This window comes from Poecile atricapillus, chromosome 15 (assembly GCF_030490865.1).
Source record: "Poecile atricapillus isolate bPoeAtr1 chromosome 15, bPoeAtr1.hap1, whole genome shotgun sequence".
Taxonomy (NCBI): domain Eukaryota; kingdom Metazoa; phylum Chordata; class Aves; order Passeriformes; family Paridae; genus Poecile; species Poecile atricapillus.
In genome coordinates, this window is record NC_081263.1 from 473,007 (window position 1) to 486,626 (window position 13,620).

The 13,620-nt window shown below is 45.4% G+C and overlaps 1 protein-coding gene across 7 annotated transcripts in view; it reads left to right on the forward strand.

Annotated features, from left to right (window-relative positions):
- Nucleotides 1-440: 440 nt before the first annotated feature.
- STAU1 (staufen double-stranded RNA binding protein 1) overlaps nt 441-13,620 on the forward strand; it is a 28,212-nt gene continuing 15,032 nt past the window's right edge. For 3 of the 7 annotated variants that reach the window (XM_058850484.1, XM_058850485.1, XM_058850488.1), the window contains exons 1-7: nt 479-631; nt 5,838-5,904; nt 9,259-9,534; nt 10,337-10,461; nt 11,209-11,365; nt 12,246-12,384; nt 13,025-13,190. In XM_058850484.1, the coding sequence (XP_058706467.1) occupies nt 9,342-9,534; nt 10,337-10,461; nt 11,209-11,365; nt 12,246-12,384; nt 13,025-13,190 (780 nt within the window). In that variant the 5' untranslated portion in view covers nt 479-631; nt 5,838-5,904; nt 9,259-9,341. Of the gene's footprint in view, nt 632-5,837; nt 5,905-9,258; nt 9,535-10,336; nt 10,462-11,208; nt 11,366-12,245; nt 12,385-13,024; nt 13,191-13,620 lie in introns of all 7 variants that reach the window. The other 4 variants (XM_058850486.1, XM_058850487.1, XM_058850481.1 and 1 more) reach the window with 4 other exon arrangements.

The following is a 13,620-nucleotide window of genomic DNA, read 5'->3' on the forward strand; positions in this document are numbered from 1 at the left end:
GAGCACCGGGAGCACAGGGGGAGCACACGGGGAGAGCACCGGGAAAGCACCGGGAGAGCACCGGGAGCACACGGGGAGAGCACCGGGAGCACACCGGGAGCACACGGGAGAGCACCGGGAGCACGAGGGAGAGCACCGGGAGCACACCGGGAGCACAGGGGGAGAGCACCGGGAGAACACGGGGAGAACACCGGGATTTTACAGAGAGCGGCCGCGCTCCGTGCAGGGAAAGGCCGTTCGGGGGAACGGGCGGGGCCGGAAGTGACGGAGGGCGCAGCCGCACCGCTCCGCCTCAGCCCCGCGCGGGGCACGCCGGGAGATGTAGTTTCCCGCTGCGCGGCTCTCGCGGAGCACGCCGGGACTCGTAGTCGCCGCGGAGGAGGCGGTGCTCCCGGCAGGACTGAGCGCCCATTGGCCAGAGGCGCGGCGGGGGGCGGGATCAATGGGGGCTCGCCCGCTCCCGATTGGCTGTGTGGCGGCCCCGCCCCCGGCGCGGTGCCGTCAGTTCCGGCGGGCCGCACCGCCCCGCTCATTCTCTTTGGTGTTTGCCCTGTGCCGCCCCGCCGGTCCCGCCCGGCCCATGGACTGAGCGACCCCCGCCCGCCCCGGCCCGGAGCCGAGCCCAGCGCAGGTGAGGACGCGCGGGCGGCCCGGGCCCGGCGGGGCCGCGGGCGGGGGGTGGCGGGGCCTGGCGGGCCCGCGCCGGGCCGGAGCCGGGGCCGGGGCCGGGGCCGTGGGGAGGGGACGGCCCGGAGTCCCCTGCCCGTCTCGGGCTCGTCCCGATCCCATTCCCGGCCCGGGGCTCATCCCGCGGACGGCCGGGCCGGGAGGCCGCCCCGGCGGGGAGCGGGGACCGGACGCGATGGGCCCGGCACCGGCGCTCGCGCCCCCGGCCCGCGGGGAAGCGTCGGGGCCGGGCGGTGACAGCGGCGCCTCGGGGGTCCCGCTGCTCTGGGCCGGGGCTTCTCGCTCCCCCTCGCTCCCTGGGGCGGCAGCGGCGGCTCCCGGCGCAGCGGGGCCGGCTCCGGGAGGCGGCTGCGGCCGCGGAGCGCCCGAGCCCGGCAGCGCAGCCTCCGCCGGGGCCGGGGGTGGCGGGAGCGAAGCTGCCGAGCCCGGGGCAGCCCGTGCGGCTGCGGTGACAGCAGCAGGGACAGGGACAGGGACAGCGCCGGGCGCTCCTGGCACAGCTGAACGGGCGGCCCCGACTTTCCCCCCGTCCGTGTCGGCTCTGGCAGCCCTCGCTGCTCCAGGATCGCTTCTCCCCGTTTCCCGAGCAGAACATTAGTGTTCCGTCAGATGTAACGCAACAAGTTCCGTTTAAAGCTTTCCCCTGCTTCTGTCTGTCCTAGTGCAGCTTTGGGTTGTCCATCCAGGGGAGGCTGTGCAATGCCAGAGCCATTTTTGTGATCCCTTCATCTGCTGGGTATTTTTGTCGTTGCTTTTCTGGCAAGTTTAGGGCAATCCTGAGAGGAACATCCTTTGGAATGTCAGTGAAGGTTAGGTGTTTTTATATATATGTACATATATCTGCAAAATAAAATATCTGGATGAAGTCTGTTGTCTGCTTTTGGAATGGTATATTTATAAAATATTCTTTCTTCTGACTGGAAGGTGCGAGTGTACTGCAGAGCTCCTTTGCTCAAACTGGAGGCAATGTTTTGAGTTTGGTTTTTGTAAGTACTAGTGGACATGAGAACTTGAGTTGTGATTATGCAGCTGTGGCTGCAGTGCAATAAAGTGATTTCTGGTTTGTCTGTTGACTATCTCGTACACACAACAAATGTGTTTGTTCTGACTTTTACAGAGATTCACTGAAAGTCTGTCACATCGTGATGAGACCGTAAGGAGCCCCAGGGCTGAATTTTTTTACTATATTTCCTGTTTTCTGAAGTTGGATCACAAACTTATTTCAAAACTCTTCTAAAAGGATGTGTACAAGAAACAATTCCTTTTTATATTGTTATTTTAAGCAGCCACTCTATTCATAATTTTTCATAACATCACGAATGATGTTTTCGCTATCAGTACAAGTCAGTCAAAATGTGTTTTGTGGCAAAATTATTCATAGGTTGAAATAAATTTGAAGTGGTGTGACTGTACAAAGTCAGAGCAAAACTGGAAATTGCTTTGTGCCTTTCAGATCTTTGTGAAGAGCAGCAACTTTATTTTGGAAACAAATGAATGTTTCAAAAGGCCTTTTTCTGGTTCCTCTGGCCAGGACCCTTGCTGAGGTTGGTTATTTCACTAGAGGTGATACAGATGCCCCAGGACAGTGCAGAGGATCTGGGCATGGTGGCTCTCAGCAGTGTCCATGGGTTCTGTGGCCTGTTCTACTGCGGGGAAAAAAGCCAAAATCCATGAATTGTTTTGTCATAACACTAATAGAGCTAGAAATAAACAGTTAGGTGTTTAGTCATTATACCACCGCTTTATCAATTTGCATTGTTTGGAACTGTCAGGTTTATAGGTATGTTGGGTAGTTCCCTCTTTCCTTTCAGCTTTTACTTTCAAATTTTAGCTTCTCTTATTAATAATCCATATCTTGGCTCCCAGACTACTTTGCTTAAAATTTAGAGTTTGTGCCCTTACCAAAAAGAGCAGCATCTTTTTCTGCAGTGTTACTTTTGGGATGGACCCTGTCTTGCAGAAAGATTTAGCTTGCACAAGATTTAGCTGAAGAGAAAACATTGTTCAACCAGTATTTTATATTTTATGCAAATAGCCTTAAGTCTGCAAAATTTTGTCATTGTTTATCAATTTATAGTGAGTATTTGTTTAGATTTTCCAGTTGTAAATAGATGCTCTTAAACACTGTTGCAGCAGCTTTAGAATTTTATGCTGTTACAGAGGCACCCCTAATGTGAGTTTTTCAGAGGTATTTTAGGTAACAGAGCATCTCAACAAATCTCCTAGAGTTTGCAGATATTTCTTTTTTGTGCCTCAAAATAGTTGAGTGTGGGACAAGAGACTCAGCCACCACATTGGAGTTATTTAAAACTCCTTAAAAGCAGGAGGAGAGAGGGAATCATTCTAATCACGGTTTTATTTAGGAGTGAACACTCTGATGTTTTGCCAGTCTGCACACAAGGGGAGAAAACGTGAGGGCTGTGTGAGCTGAGCTCCCCTAGGTACCCTCACCCTTTGGCAGAGCCAGGCTCGGGGCTCGTGTCTGTGGAATGGGGGTAAATGAACCTTCCTGCCTGAGAAGAGTTTGTTGTTGGTAAGGAACAAGGAACATGCCTTGCTGTGGCTGCCATGGGCTCTGTGCACTGTGTCATGGAGCTTTGCTCTTCAGAGAGGAATCCGTGCTTCCTGTAACACTGCATGTCCTACAGCTAAACCTGCTTCTTGGATGTTGTTTGTCACACGACTTTTATTTGGTGATGTCAGGAAGCTCTTGTAATATGAATTTGATGCTTGTGTCTGGCATTTGTCCTGCTTCTCAGGCTGCTCTGCCAGTGCTGGTGGAGCAGCAGCGGTGAGTGTGTGCGCCCAGGGTGGGGATGGGTCACGGCTGCTTCCTAACACGGGGCACAGGAAGAGTGTCAGGACCTGCAGCCTTCCGAGTCTGCACCTCCTGAGGAACAGGACACCTTGGTGTGGTCCTGGCAGTGAGTGAAACCTGTTCCTGTGAGGGTTTAGTCTCTTGTATTTGCAAGTGGTTTCTCAGAGTTCAGAGCAGCCTGTGGCAGGACCCACAGGAGGTTCTGTGCTGCCAGAGCTGTTGTCTGACAGCAGCCAGGCCCTTGTGTGCCTTGGATAAGAGGTGGAAAGGTGTCACTTCAGCCAGGTGCCCAAAAGTGTGTGCAGTCCTGGGAATGCAGCCCCAGAGGGACTCTGAGTGAAGGGATCCATCCATCCCTCCATCCCTCCATCCATCCATCCATCATCCATCCATCCATCCATCCATCCATCCATCATCCATCCATCCATCCATCCATCCATCCATCATCCATCCATCCATCCATCCATCCATCCATCCATCCATCCATCCATCCATCCATCCATCATCCATCCATCATCCATCCATCCATCCATCATCCATCCATCCATCATCCATCCATCATCCATCCATCAATCCATCCATCCATCCATCCATCCATCCATCCATCCATCCATCCATCCATCCATCCATCCATCCCTCTGCAGTGGCAGCTGTGCCAGCCTCATCCTCGTGGGTGTCTGTCAAGGACTTGCCACCAGTGAGGGATCGATCCCTCTGTCACCCAAAGCCAGGTGCTTCAGTGTGACTGTCAGGAACAGTTTTCTTGATGCATTTTAAGCCCATTGCCTCTCGTTCTGTCACTTTAACGATAAAGAACAGATTGTTCTTTTCCACTCCAAAATCCTTTCAAGTGCATAAACTGTGTTCTCAGGCCCCAGCCAGCCCTCTCCTCTTCAGAATACACAAGTTCAGACCCTTTAGTAGTTTTCCCGTGGGTTATATTTCTCTGAAGCTGTTTTGGGCTTTTCCTCCCTTACCTCTGCCTGGAGCCTGGTCCCCATGTGGGTGCAGGGCTCCAGCTGAGGGCTCAGTGTCTGAGTGCAGAGCAGGACGAGAGCAGACCTGGCTCGGGCTGGTTCTTATTGCTGCATCTCAGCATGGGGAGGGCTTTTTCTAAGGCAGCCTGGCGCTGTCAGCTTGTGTTGGGAAGTGGTGTTGGTTGTAACTCTTCTCCACTCTGCTGGTGCCCATCAGTGGTGTCTGTGCCATGGTGACCAGTGGGCAGTGCCTGCCCAGCCCCTTGGGCTTGTTCTGCTGAGGTCAAGGGGTTTATTCTTGGCAGGGCTACCAGGAATGGCTGGGGGAGAAAATTCTGTTGTCTTTATGCAACTGGGTCTTGACCCTGCCTGCAAATATGATCCATTTACTCGTTTTTCAGATGCTTAGTTTAGCCTCCAGGAAACCCTGTAGAAGAGAAGTTGAGCTGACTGTAATCCTCTTGTGTTCCCTCTTCACTGTCCTGTTGGTAAACAACAGGTGTGATGGCAGCCTGCTTCAGGCTCTGCATCCTCCTTTGTCCTGGCAGGAAAGCTGCTCTCGGTCCTAGGAGTCAGCCTGAGAGTTTGAAATGCCTGTTTGAAGTAAATGCAAGAGCTCTGTCCTCTTCTAACCCTAGTCAGGATTGAGATCTCCCCCATTTTGTGGCTGGGAATGATGTTGCTGGCATCTGCATGCAGTTGGCTTAGGCATGGAAAAGAAGGATTAAACACTTGGTGCTATATTTGTAAGTAGAATAAAATAGGTTTTGATTCCATCCAGAGAAGTGCATGCAATGACAGGTTTCATATGCAGCACTGAGATGATTTGATTCTAAAATGGTTTTAGACTATTTGTGAATGAAATCACTGGATTGGAAATGTAGCCAAAAGGTAGAATTTATATCAGTTTTTGTGATTAATAGCTACCAGGGTTTCTCAGTTTGTGGCTTGCTTTTGATTTGGCTTTCTGAATTAAGGTCTGGGTCTAATTTGGGAGCTGATCTCTAGAGCTCTTAGGAAGAAGAGCCTCACTACAGAAGAACTGGGATCTTCACTACAGAAGGAAAATTGGCAAGTGACTCTTGTAATTCTGCAAAGAGCACTGTTGTGAGATTCCACTGCTTGCGTGAGAAACATCACTTGGGGTTGGGGAAAGAGCAAGGAAGATTCTTGGATCAAGTTGGAAATTCTTGGAAGAGCAGCTGTGTTGAGCAGTTTGTCAGTGGTAATGGAAGGGTCACACGAGTCCTCATGAACAGATGAGGAAAACTCAGTGTAGGGTGAGAGATTCTCTATAGAAGATTTTTTTGTGCCTTTAGGAAGCAAAATGCTAATTCTCTGTTTTTTTCTTTTAGGCATTCTCCATCATAAATATCCTATTTAGAACTAAATACAAATCTTCACTCTCTGGATCTCCTAAAGGTACTGGAAACTTACTCAAAGCATTAAGATTTCTTACCTTTCTATTTGCATCATATTAAAAAGAATGACAAGTTGGGGTAAAATGTGATTATCCATAGGAAGTGTTTGATTTTTGCTTGGTCCTCTGGCTTCTATCTGCAACTCCTGTGTGAATTATACCACTGAAAAAAAAAAACCAAGAGAACTTTATCTAAAAATGTTACATTCTTTTATATATGAAAATCTTTAATTTCTTTTTTGGCTGAGTGGACTGGCATACTCACACCTTTGTGCAGTTCTTTGGTTACCTTAGTGACACCTGAACTTTGCATTTTAATGTGTTCAAAATTTCTGGGAATGTTCCAGGCATTGATGCACGAAAAGAAAATAAAAATCTAAAACCAAGTGATGAGCAGTCATCTGGAAATCCTTTGAAGTGTTGCATTGCCCACCAGGCACTGAGTTGTTTGAGGGCAGCCACCCCCCGGCTGGGGATCACCTTCTAGTGCAACACTGTTGTGGTAACCCTGCAAATACTCTTGGAGGAGTTAGAGAAAAGTAACGGTGGAAGGGTGGGGAAGGAGCAGTTCTGTAATTAGCTACTGGCTCAGATTGAGTGTGAATAAAACCTTTGTTCTTTCACTCTCTTGCATATCTGAGCAGGCTTCAGTTCTAACAACACCTTGAGTACTGAGTAGGGAGTCAGTTACTTGCACCAGTGGGTGTCTTGAAAAGTTTGAAGTACCTAACCCCTGATTACATGGAAAAATGTCCTGAAATTCTGGCATCTTTGTTCCTCTGTCCACTGCAACAGCCTTTATGAGTTGTTCATTTCAACCGTCTCAATTATGATGCCTTTTTCTTGGATAGTTAGAATTTTATAAGCCTGTTGTAGGGTAAAGAGCATATTTCTTTGTGAAAGCACTGTAAACCCTTTCAGAATCCCCAAATCACCTGTAGTTAAATGTGCAATGATGGACAGTGAGTTCTCTTACCTGAGTGAAATATTTCTTGCAAATCAACTAAAGGATTGTCACCTGCACAGGGAGCTGTGAATGCAAGCACAAATTCCATTTGGTTTTGTCAGACTGTTCTTTGGAGCTGCTGGGAGGATGTGCCCTGGAATCCCAGCAGAGTTTTGGGAGCAGGGGCTGCGTTGTGTCCTGCGTGTCCCTGCGAGCAGAGAAGCTGTGCTGGGGAGAGCTGAGCTCTGCCTGGGATCAGGCTGGAAGCAGCAAAAGCAAACTGGGCTGTCCTTGTCAGGGACCCCCTCCTGGGGCAGCCAGACCCCTGGGGATGGTGCCCTGCTCCTGCCTGCACTGCACCACTGCACAGGCGCTTCCTCCGTGTGTGCTGAAGCTGAAACGTGGTTCCCTAAGACCAGGCAAACATGTGAAAGGCAGTGCCTTGCTTTAAAAGAAAACTGCCTGTAGAAGTTTTCTGAAAACAAATTCCTTTCCAGCGTGATCTCAAACATTCTCGTGTTTCTGACATCAAAATAACAGCTTTTGGTGTTGTCTTCTCAAAACAAGTGGCTAAAAATTGTAACTTCAGTTCCTTAGAAAGACATTGCACTTCAGCAGGAAAGGAGTGCTTGCTCTTCTCATTGCAAGACTTCATTGCATTTCTTCATCTGCAAGACTTTGGTACAGACTGTGCCAGGCAATTATTATTGCTGTGTTATAGCTGAAAATTTTCAGTGATTCTAGTGATGCTCTTGGCAATGAAACATAGTGATTGAAAAGTTATCACCCTGGAGTCTTATTCTAAATACTTTTCTTCTTTGTCTTACAATTACTTAGAGGTCCTGCAGACAGACTCTCTAATGCCACTCTCACAGTTACAATGCACCTACTGTGTAACTGCTGTAATTTCAGTAGTCAAATATAGGATTTATTTTGAATATAATCTGCATATGTGTCTTCTGGACTAATGAGACCTGAACTATTTTTGTTCTCTAGTAAAAACAGAGTTATCCAGGTGGTAGTGTGAGAAGTCTAACAGGCTTATGATGTTTTTTTCCAAAGTAAAAATACTCCAGATGGTAAATTTGGTGGTGTATCTGTTGTTTCCCAGCAGTTTCTTACCTCTTATTTAACAAATAATTAAATATTTCTGTCCATGAATGTATTAATCTAGGTTCTCCTCTTAAGTTTGTTTTGTCAGTAACTAGCTAAAAACTTCCCTGTGACTCATTCCTGCTCCTCTCACATTTGGAAATCCATTCACAGGTTCAGAATTTGAAGCTCACAGAGCACTGGGGGAGTTGTGTTGCTACTAATAGCCCCCTGGTGGTAGCTGGAACAGTGATTTCTCCTTTTCACCTATAAGTTAGGAAAGAATAAACCTTTGTTTGCTGCCCTAATCAGATCTGCAGGTGACCTCTGTGTGTGTGTGTGCATGTGTGAGTGCTTTTGTGTGTAAAATGGATTTATTTGGCTGTAAAATGTATTTTTAATAAATAAATTGATATGTGGCTTGTAAGTGGATATGGACAGCTGACCTGTTCGTGTCTATTTAGGTTCCACTGGCTGAACATGAAGATAATTTTGCATCCATGTGTAAGAGAAATCTAATACTGATTTATCAGCACAGGGAAGATCTGTCACAGCACTGCACAAGGGCTGGAGCGCGTCCTGCAGTCTGAAGGGGTTTTTAAATGGCCATAGGTGCCCATGAGCACTTCCTACACTTGTTTATAGTGCTGCAGAGCCAAGTGACTCTAAATCGATGCTTGAACTGTGACTGAGACATGTCCTACTTAAATAGGAGTAACCTTCAGAGTACATGTAGCTGATACAGTTTATGAGCTCTTACACCTTTTCTTTTCCCAGCCAGAGCTACTTCAGCATTTCCTGCTGGACTCCAGCTTTTTCCCTTCATAAGTGGCTTGGCATTCTTGGTGATCCTGGGGGAAAACTCCATGATAATAATAAAGGATGTATTCCCTAAATATTTTTTTTAAAGACTTAATTTATTTCTTGCTCTCCAAGTGGAAAAGCTTAACTTCAAATGGTAGAATGCATGAAATGTAATTTGTCTGTGGAAGTTGCTCTTTGTTCAGTGTATAACCAGTGGCTCTGGGTGTAAGTAAGAGGTTTTGCTTCCTAAGTGCATTCAGTCCTGGGGAAAAGAGATGGACAGTAATGAACAAGCATAAATAAAGCTTCTGTGAATGAAAGAAGTGTGAAACATGATGGGGAGTACGGGTGGAACTGTGCTGTGCAAACTGGATGTGACTAACTGGACAAAATGGGAACAATAGGTGCTTGGTTGAACACTGTTTCCCTTTTTGCTGATGGAGGAATAATTTCTGTAGGTTGTTAGAGAATGCTAAATACTTCATATAATCTATTTTTCATCTTTACATTTTAGGTCAGCAATTTGGCTTCCAAAATTGGAGTTTGTCCGCTTCAAAGCTGTTTGTCTACAGTAATCTGCTCTGGTTGGAAGTGAACATGTCTCAAGTTCAGATTCAGAATCCTTCTGCTGCCCTTGCAGGGAGCCAAATACTGAGTAAAAACCCATCTCTTTCACAGCCTTTGAGTATTCCTTCTACTACCAGTTCTTTGCCCTCTGAAAATGCAGGCAGACCTATCCAGAACTCTGCTTTGCCTTCTGCTTCAGTTACATCCACCAGTGCAGCTGCAGGTAAGATAGAGTCAGTAACTGTATATTTTTTTAATGCTTATAGCTTGGTATGATATATTCCTCATGTCCTGCACCTACACGTAATTTAAAAGTAATATTTAGTATGGAATGGAATCCATTGCAGACAGGTAGAAGCATACCTTTACACAAAGTTCCAGCAATTAATTGATATGTTTGTAATAGCAAAGAATATTTTTAATTGTATGGCATTAAATTTTTGAAACATTACTATGAATCTTTTCTACCAGTATCTTGTTTTAAATGAGAAAGTGTTGTATGAAGTTGTTTAGGTTTAGTAGTTGTTTTAGTTTAGTAGTTAAGTTCTGTTATCTTTAGTTCTTTTATGATCAGTTTAGTGATAAATATATTAGGCTAACAAAATGAAATGGAACAAATAAAGGGTAATAAAAAATAGCTAATAGGGGAAAATAAGAGAAGGGAAATGAAATTAACTGAGTTTTTGAAATTTTTCAAAGCAAGTGATAATGAGGAATACTTGGAAGATTTGGTCCTTGACACATACTAGATAAGATGTGAGCTGTTTGCAGGAGTTTTCTAACTTCATACTTCTGCCTTGCATTAGAACCTTGAATTTAATGGTGGTGCTTTTTATGCATGAGCATTGCTTGGAAATTCCAAAGTTGAGTAGATTGTTACCAGTTTGGCCAGTGAGCAAAGCTCACTCAATTCCAGCATTGCAGACAACTAGATGCTAAGCCACTGAGATTTCTTTTTTTAATAAAAATTTATAGTAGAGTTCACAGTTACCAGTTCGTTTATCTGATCTTATGTAACCTTTCAGCTCCTTCAAACATGGCAAACCCCAAAGAGAAAACCCCCATGTGTCTTGTGAATGAGTTAGCCCGTTTCAACAAGATTCAGCCTGAGTATAAGCTTCTGAGTGAGCAAGGTCCAGCTCATTCTAAGGTAGATGTTCATACCAATTTCTTACTGCTGCTGCTCATGCTTCTTCACCTTCAGGAGTGGGAAGGCAACGTGTGTGTTTGTGCTGCAAGATAATCCAGACTAATGGAGAGGAGAGGCAAGCCCCCCAGAGCATCAGTGGTAGGGATGTGAAGCTGGTACCTGGGGAGGAAAAAGTTGGGTTCCCAAAATATCACATGATCTTGAAGATTGAAGGAACTGACATTTACAAAAAGTATTGGAATAACATTCAGAACATCTGATCAATTGTGTTTCATTCACCTGTGGGCATGTAGAAGCTTTTATGGTACAATGTGAACTTAACTTTCTTCAAACTGATGAAAAATATCTTTAATAAACCTTTCAGATGATTAAAGCAAGAGTGAGTTATGTGTCACAAAGAAGGGTGAGTTTCCAGTCTGCTGTTCAGTGACATGGGCACAGTAGCTATCCTGGGGCTGTCACTTCTCCCCACACTGCTCTGAGTTTTTAGCCTGTCAGATCTCATGCAGGATACTCGGGACACTGGCCAGCTACAGTTGTGAAATTCTTTGTTCAGTAACTGGGAAAATCCTGTTGATGTCCAAAGTGATGGAAATCTAGAGATGACATGGGAGTTAAGGAGAGCTTGGATTACCATATTCTCAGCTTGTGCATCACTGAAAGACTCATTGTTTTGTGTAAGAAGGTCTAATAAACTACATGGATTCTGAAGCAGCTTTTTACAAAATACTTGTTTGTGGTTTTAAGGTGTTTACAGTGCAGCTGACTCTTGGGGACCAGCATTGGGAAGCTGAAGGAACTAGTATTAAAAAAGCGCAACATGCAGCAGCTGCCAAAGCTTTGGAAGGGACAAAATTCCCTAAACCTACAGCTCGTCCATCTCGTAGTGAAGGCAAGAATCCAGGTATATGCCACAACAAACTGATTTAAAATAATTATACATAGATAAGTACACCTTTCTGCTTTTGGTATTGAAGTTGTATAACGATGAATAAAAATGGTGATTCTGCTTTTATAGCTGTGGCAATTGTCAGCTAGCAAGTATTTATTTTGTCTGTGCATCTGTTCCATAGGGCATTTTCTTTTGACAATTACCTTACAGCAGACCTCTTGTACTGGAGTACAGCTGATTTCTGAGCCAGTGAGACCCATGGTAGAAAAAATGACACTGACTGTTCTTTGTCCGGCGAAAATGGATTGGGGGTCAGTTCTTGATGCCCCCAATGCCGGCACTGAGAGAAATGTTTTAGCCCTCAGCAGCAATTTACCTGCCTTTTGACAGGGCCAGTTGCAGTTTGAAAGTGAAGAGTCATAGAAACCCTTCTTAGGTCATTGAGGACAGAGAAATGTTTGATCATTCCCAGCAAGCAAGAGACACAGAAGGAATGTAGCATGCCTGGTAACTTAAGAGTATATTTGGAGAAAATTCTTTACTGCAGAAAATTCTTTTTCTGCACTTTGTTAGATACACTGTAAATGTAGGTAAATTAGCAGAAATTAAGAGCAAAATGATAAAACCTCCCAAAACAAATCCAAAAAGACCTCCCAGCAAATTCACTTTGTAACAGGATTTGTCGCAACTGTACTAGGCTGCTTTAATGTGCATCATGTAGACTTACTGTCTTTTTGTTTATTAGCAGTTCTGTTTGGAATTTAGTAATTTAAGATACTGCATGTGGCAAAACTTGAGCTCATTTTCCCCTGCTGTGAGGCAGCAGTAAGAGTTTAAATTGCCTCAGTTCCTGGTGCCAGCTGAACAGCCCTTTGTGTTCCTTTTTCTGCAGACAGTGTCACCCCTACAGTGGAGCTGAACGCCCTCTGCATGAAGCTGGGGAAGAAGCCCATGTACAAACCCATCGACCCTTACACGGGGATGAGATCCACCTACAGCTACACCATGCGTGGTGGTACCTACCCCCCGCGGTAGGTGTTGGCTCGGGGTGTGGGCTCCTGCCTCACTGCTGCCTTCCAGAGCTGTCCCCCAGCCAGGGACATCCTGGGAGGCAGGAGCTTTGGAGCAGTGCACCCACCAACACCTGTAACTTGCCTTATTTCCAGTGCTGCATTTCTTTGGGGTGGGGCAAGGCAGCTGGACTGTAAGCTCAAGTGTTTTTGAGAGCCTTCAGGTATAGCCAGCTTCATTAAGCAAATAGCTAAATATTAGGTAAATATTTCTTGCATTTCCTTTCTGAGTAAAAGCAGAAGTGAAGAAAGCAGTTTGATGCTTCTTCTGAAACTATATTAAGTTGCAGTTTAAAGAAATTTATATGGGCATAGGAACTTAAAATTCAAAAGTTCCTGGCCTGCCAAGTCCATAGAAGTGCAGTTATGTTGTCTTTTCATATGACAATGAAATGTGTTCATATTGTAAAGCAAGGAATGTCAATCTTTGTTTTGAAGGTAGCTCACTAAATTCTTTTAGGGTCTAAATAAAAATTTGGCTTTTTAAAACTAGTGCTTCAGTGCTGGTGTAGTTACTGGTATGGAAGAGACTGACTCACATCTGACTTAGGTGTCTGCTTTGTAGGCCAAATCATTTGCTTACTTACCTCTCTCTTTGCAGGTACTTTTACCCATTTCCTGTTGGACCTTTACTTTATCAAGTGGAACTTTCAATTGGAGGGCAGCAGTTTCATGGGAAGGGAAGAACAAGACAAGCAGCTAAGCATGATGCAGCTGCTAAAGCTCTGAAAGTTCTGCAGAACGAGCCCTTGCCTGAGAAACCAGAGGTGGGAATTAATCTTAGTGTTGTAAGCATAAATTGCTAGATTAAACTGGGATATTATTGTAGGTTTTTTTCCTTGAGAGGAAGGGGTCATTTGGGAGATTTAATTCTGTGTAGCAGTGGTTGTGTCAATAGAAACACTTTGATTTAAAAGCATAAATTTCTATGGTACTAGAATTTTCCCAGATGAAGTCATGTTAATTTTTTTACTGTCGTATTTTTCCACAGCAATGCTGTAGACCTCTGTCAGATATGAGCACTGGAAGCATAGATAGGAATTAATATCTTACCAGGTACAGATCATACACAAACTTCTGAAGAAGTGCATAAATGGGCAACATAAAACTCAGGCATGGATTTACTCCTGGGACAAATTCCGACATGACTTTGGAAAGAACCATGGAAGTTCTAGAAGAGCAGGAAGTGCATGGAAG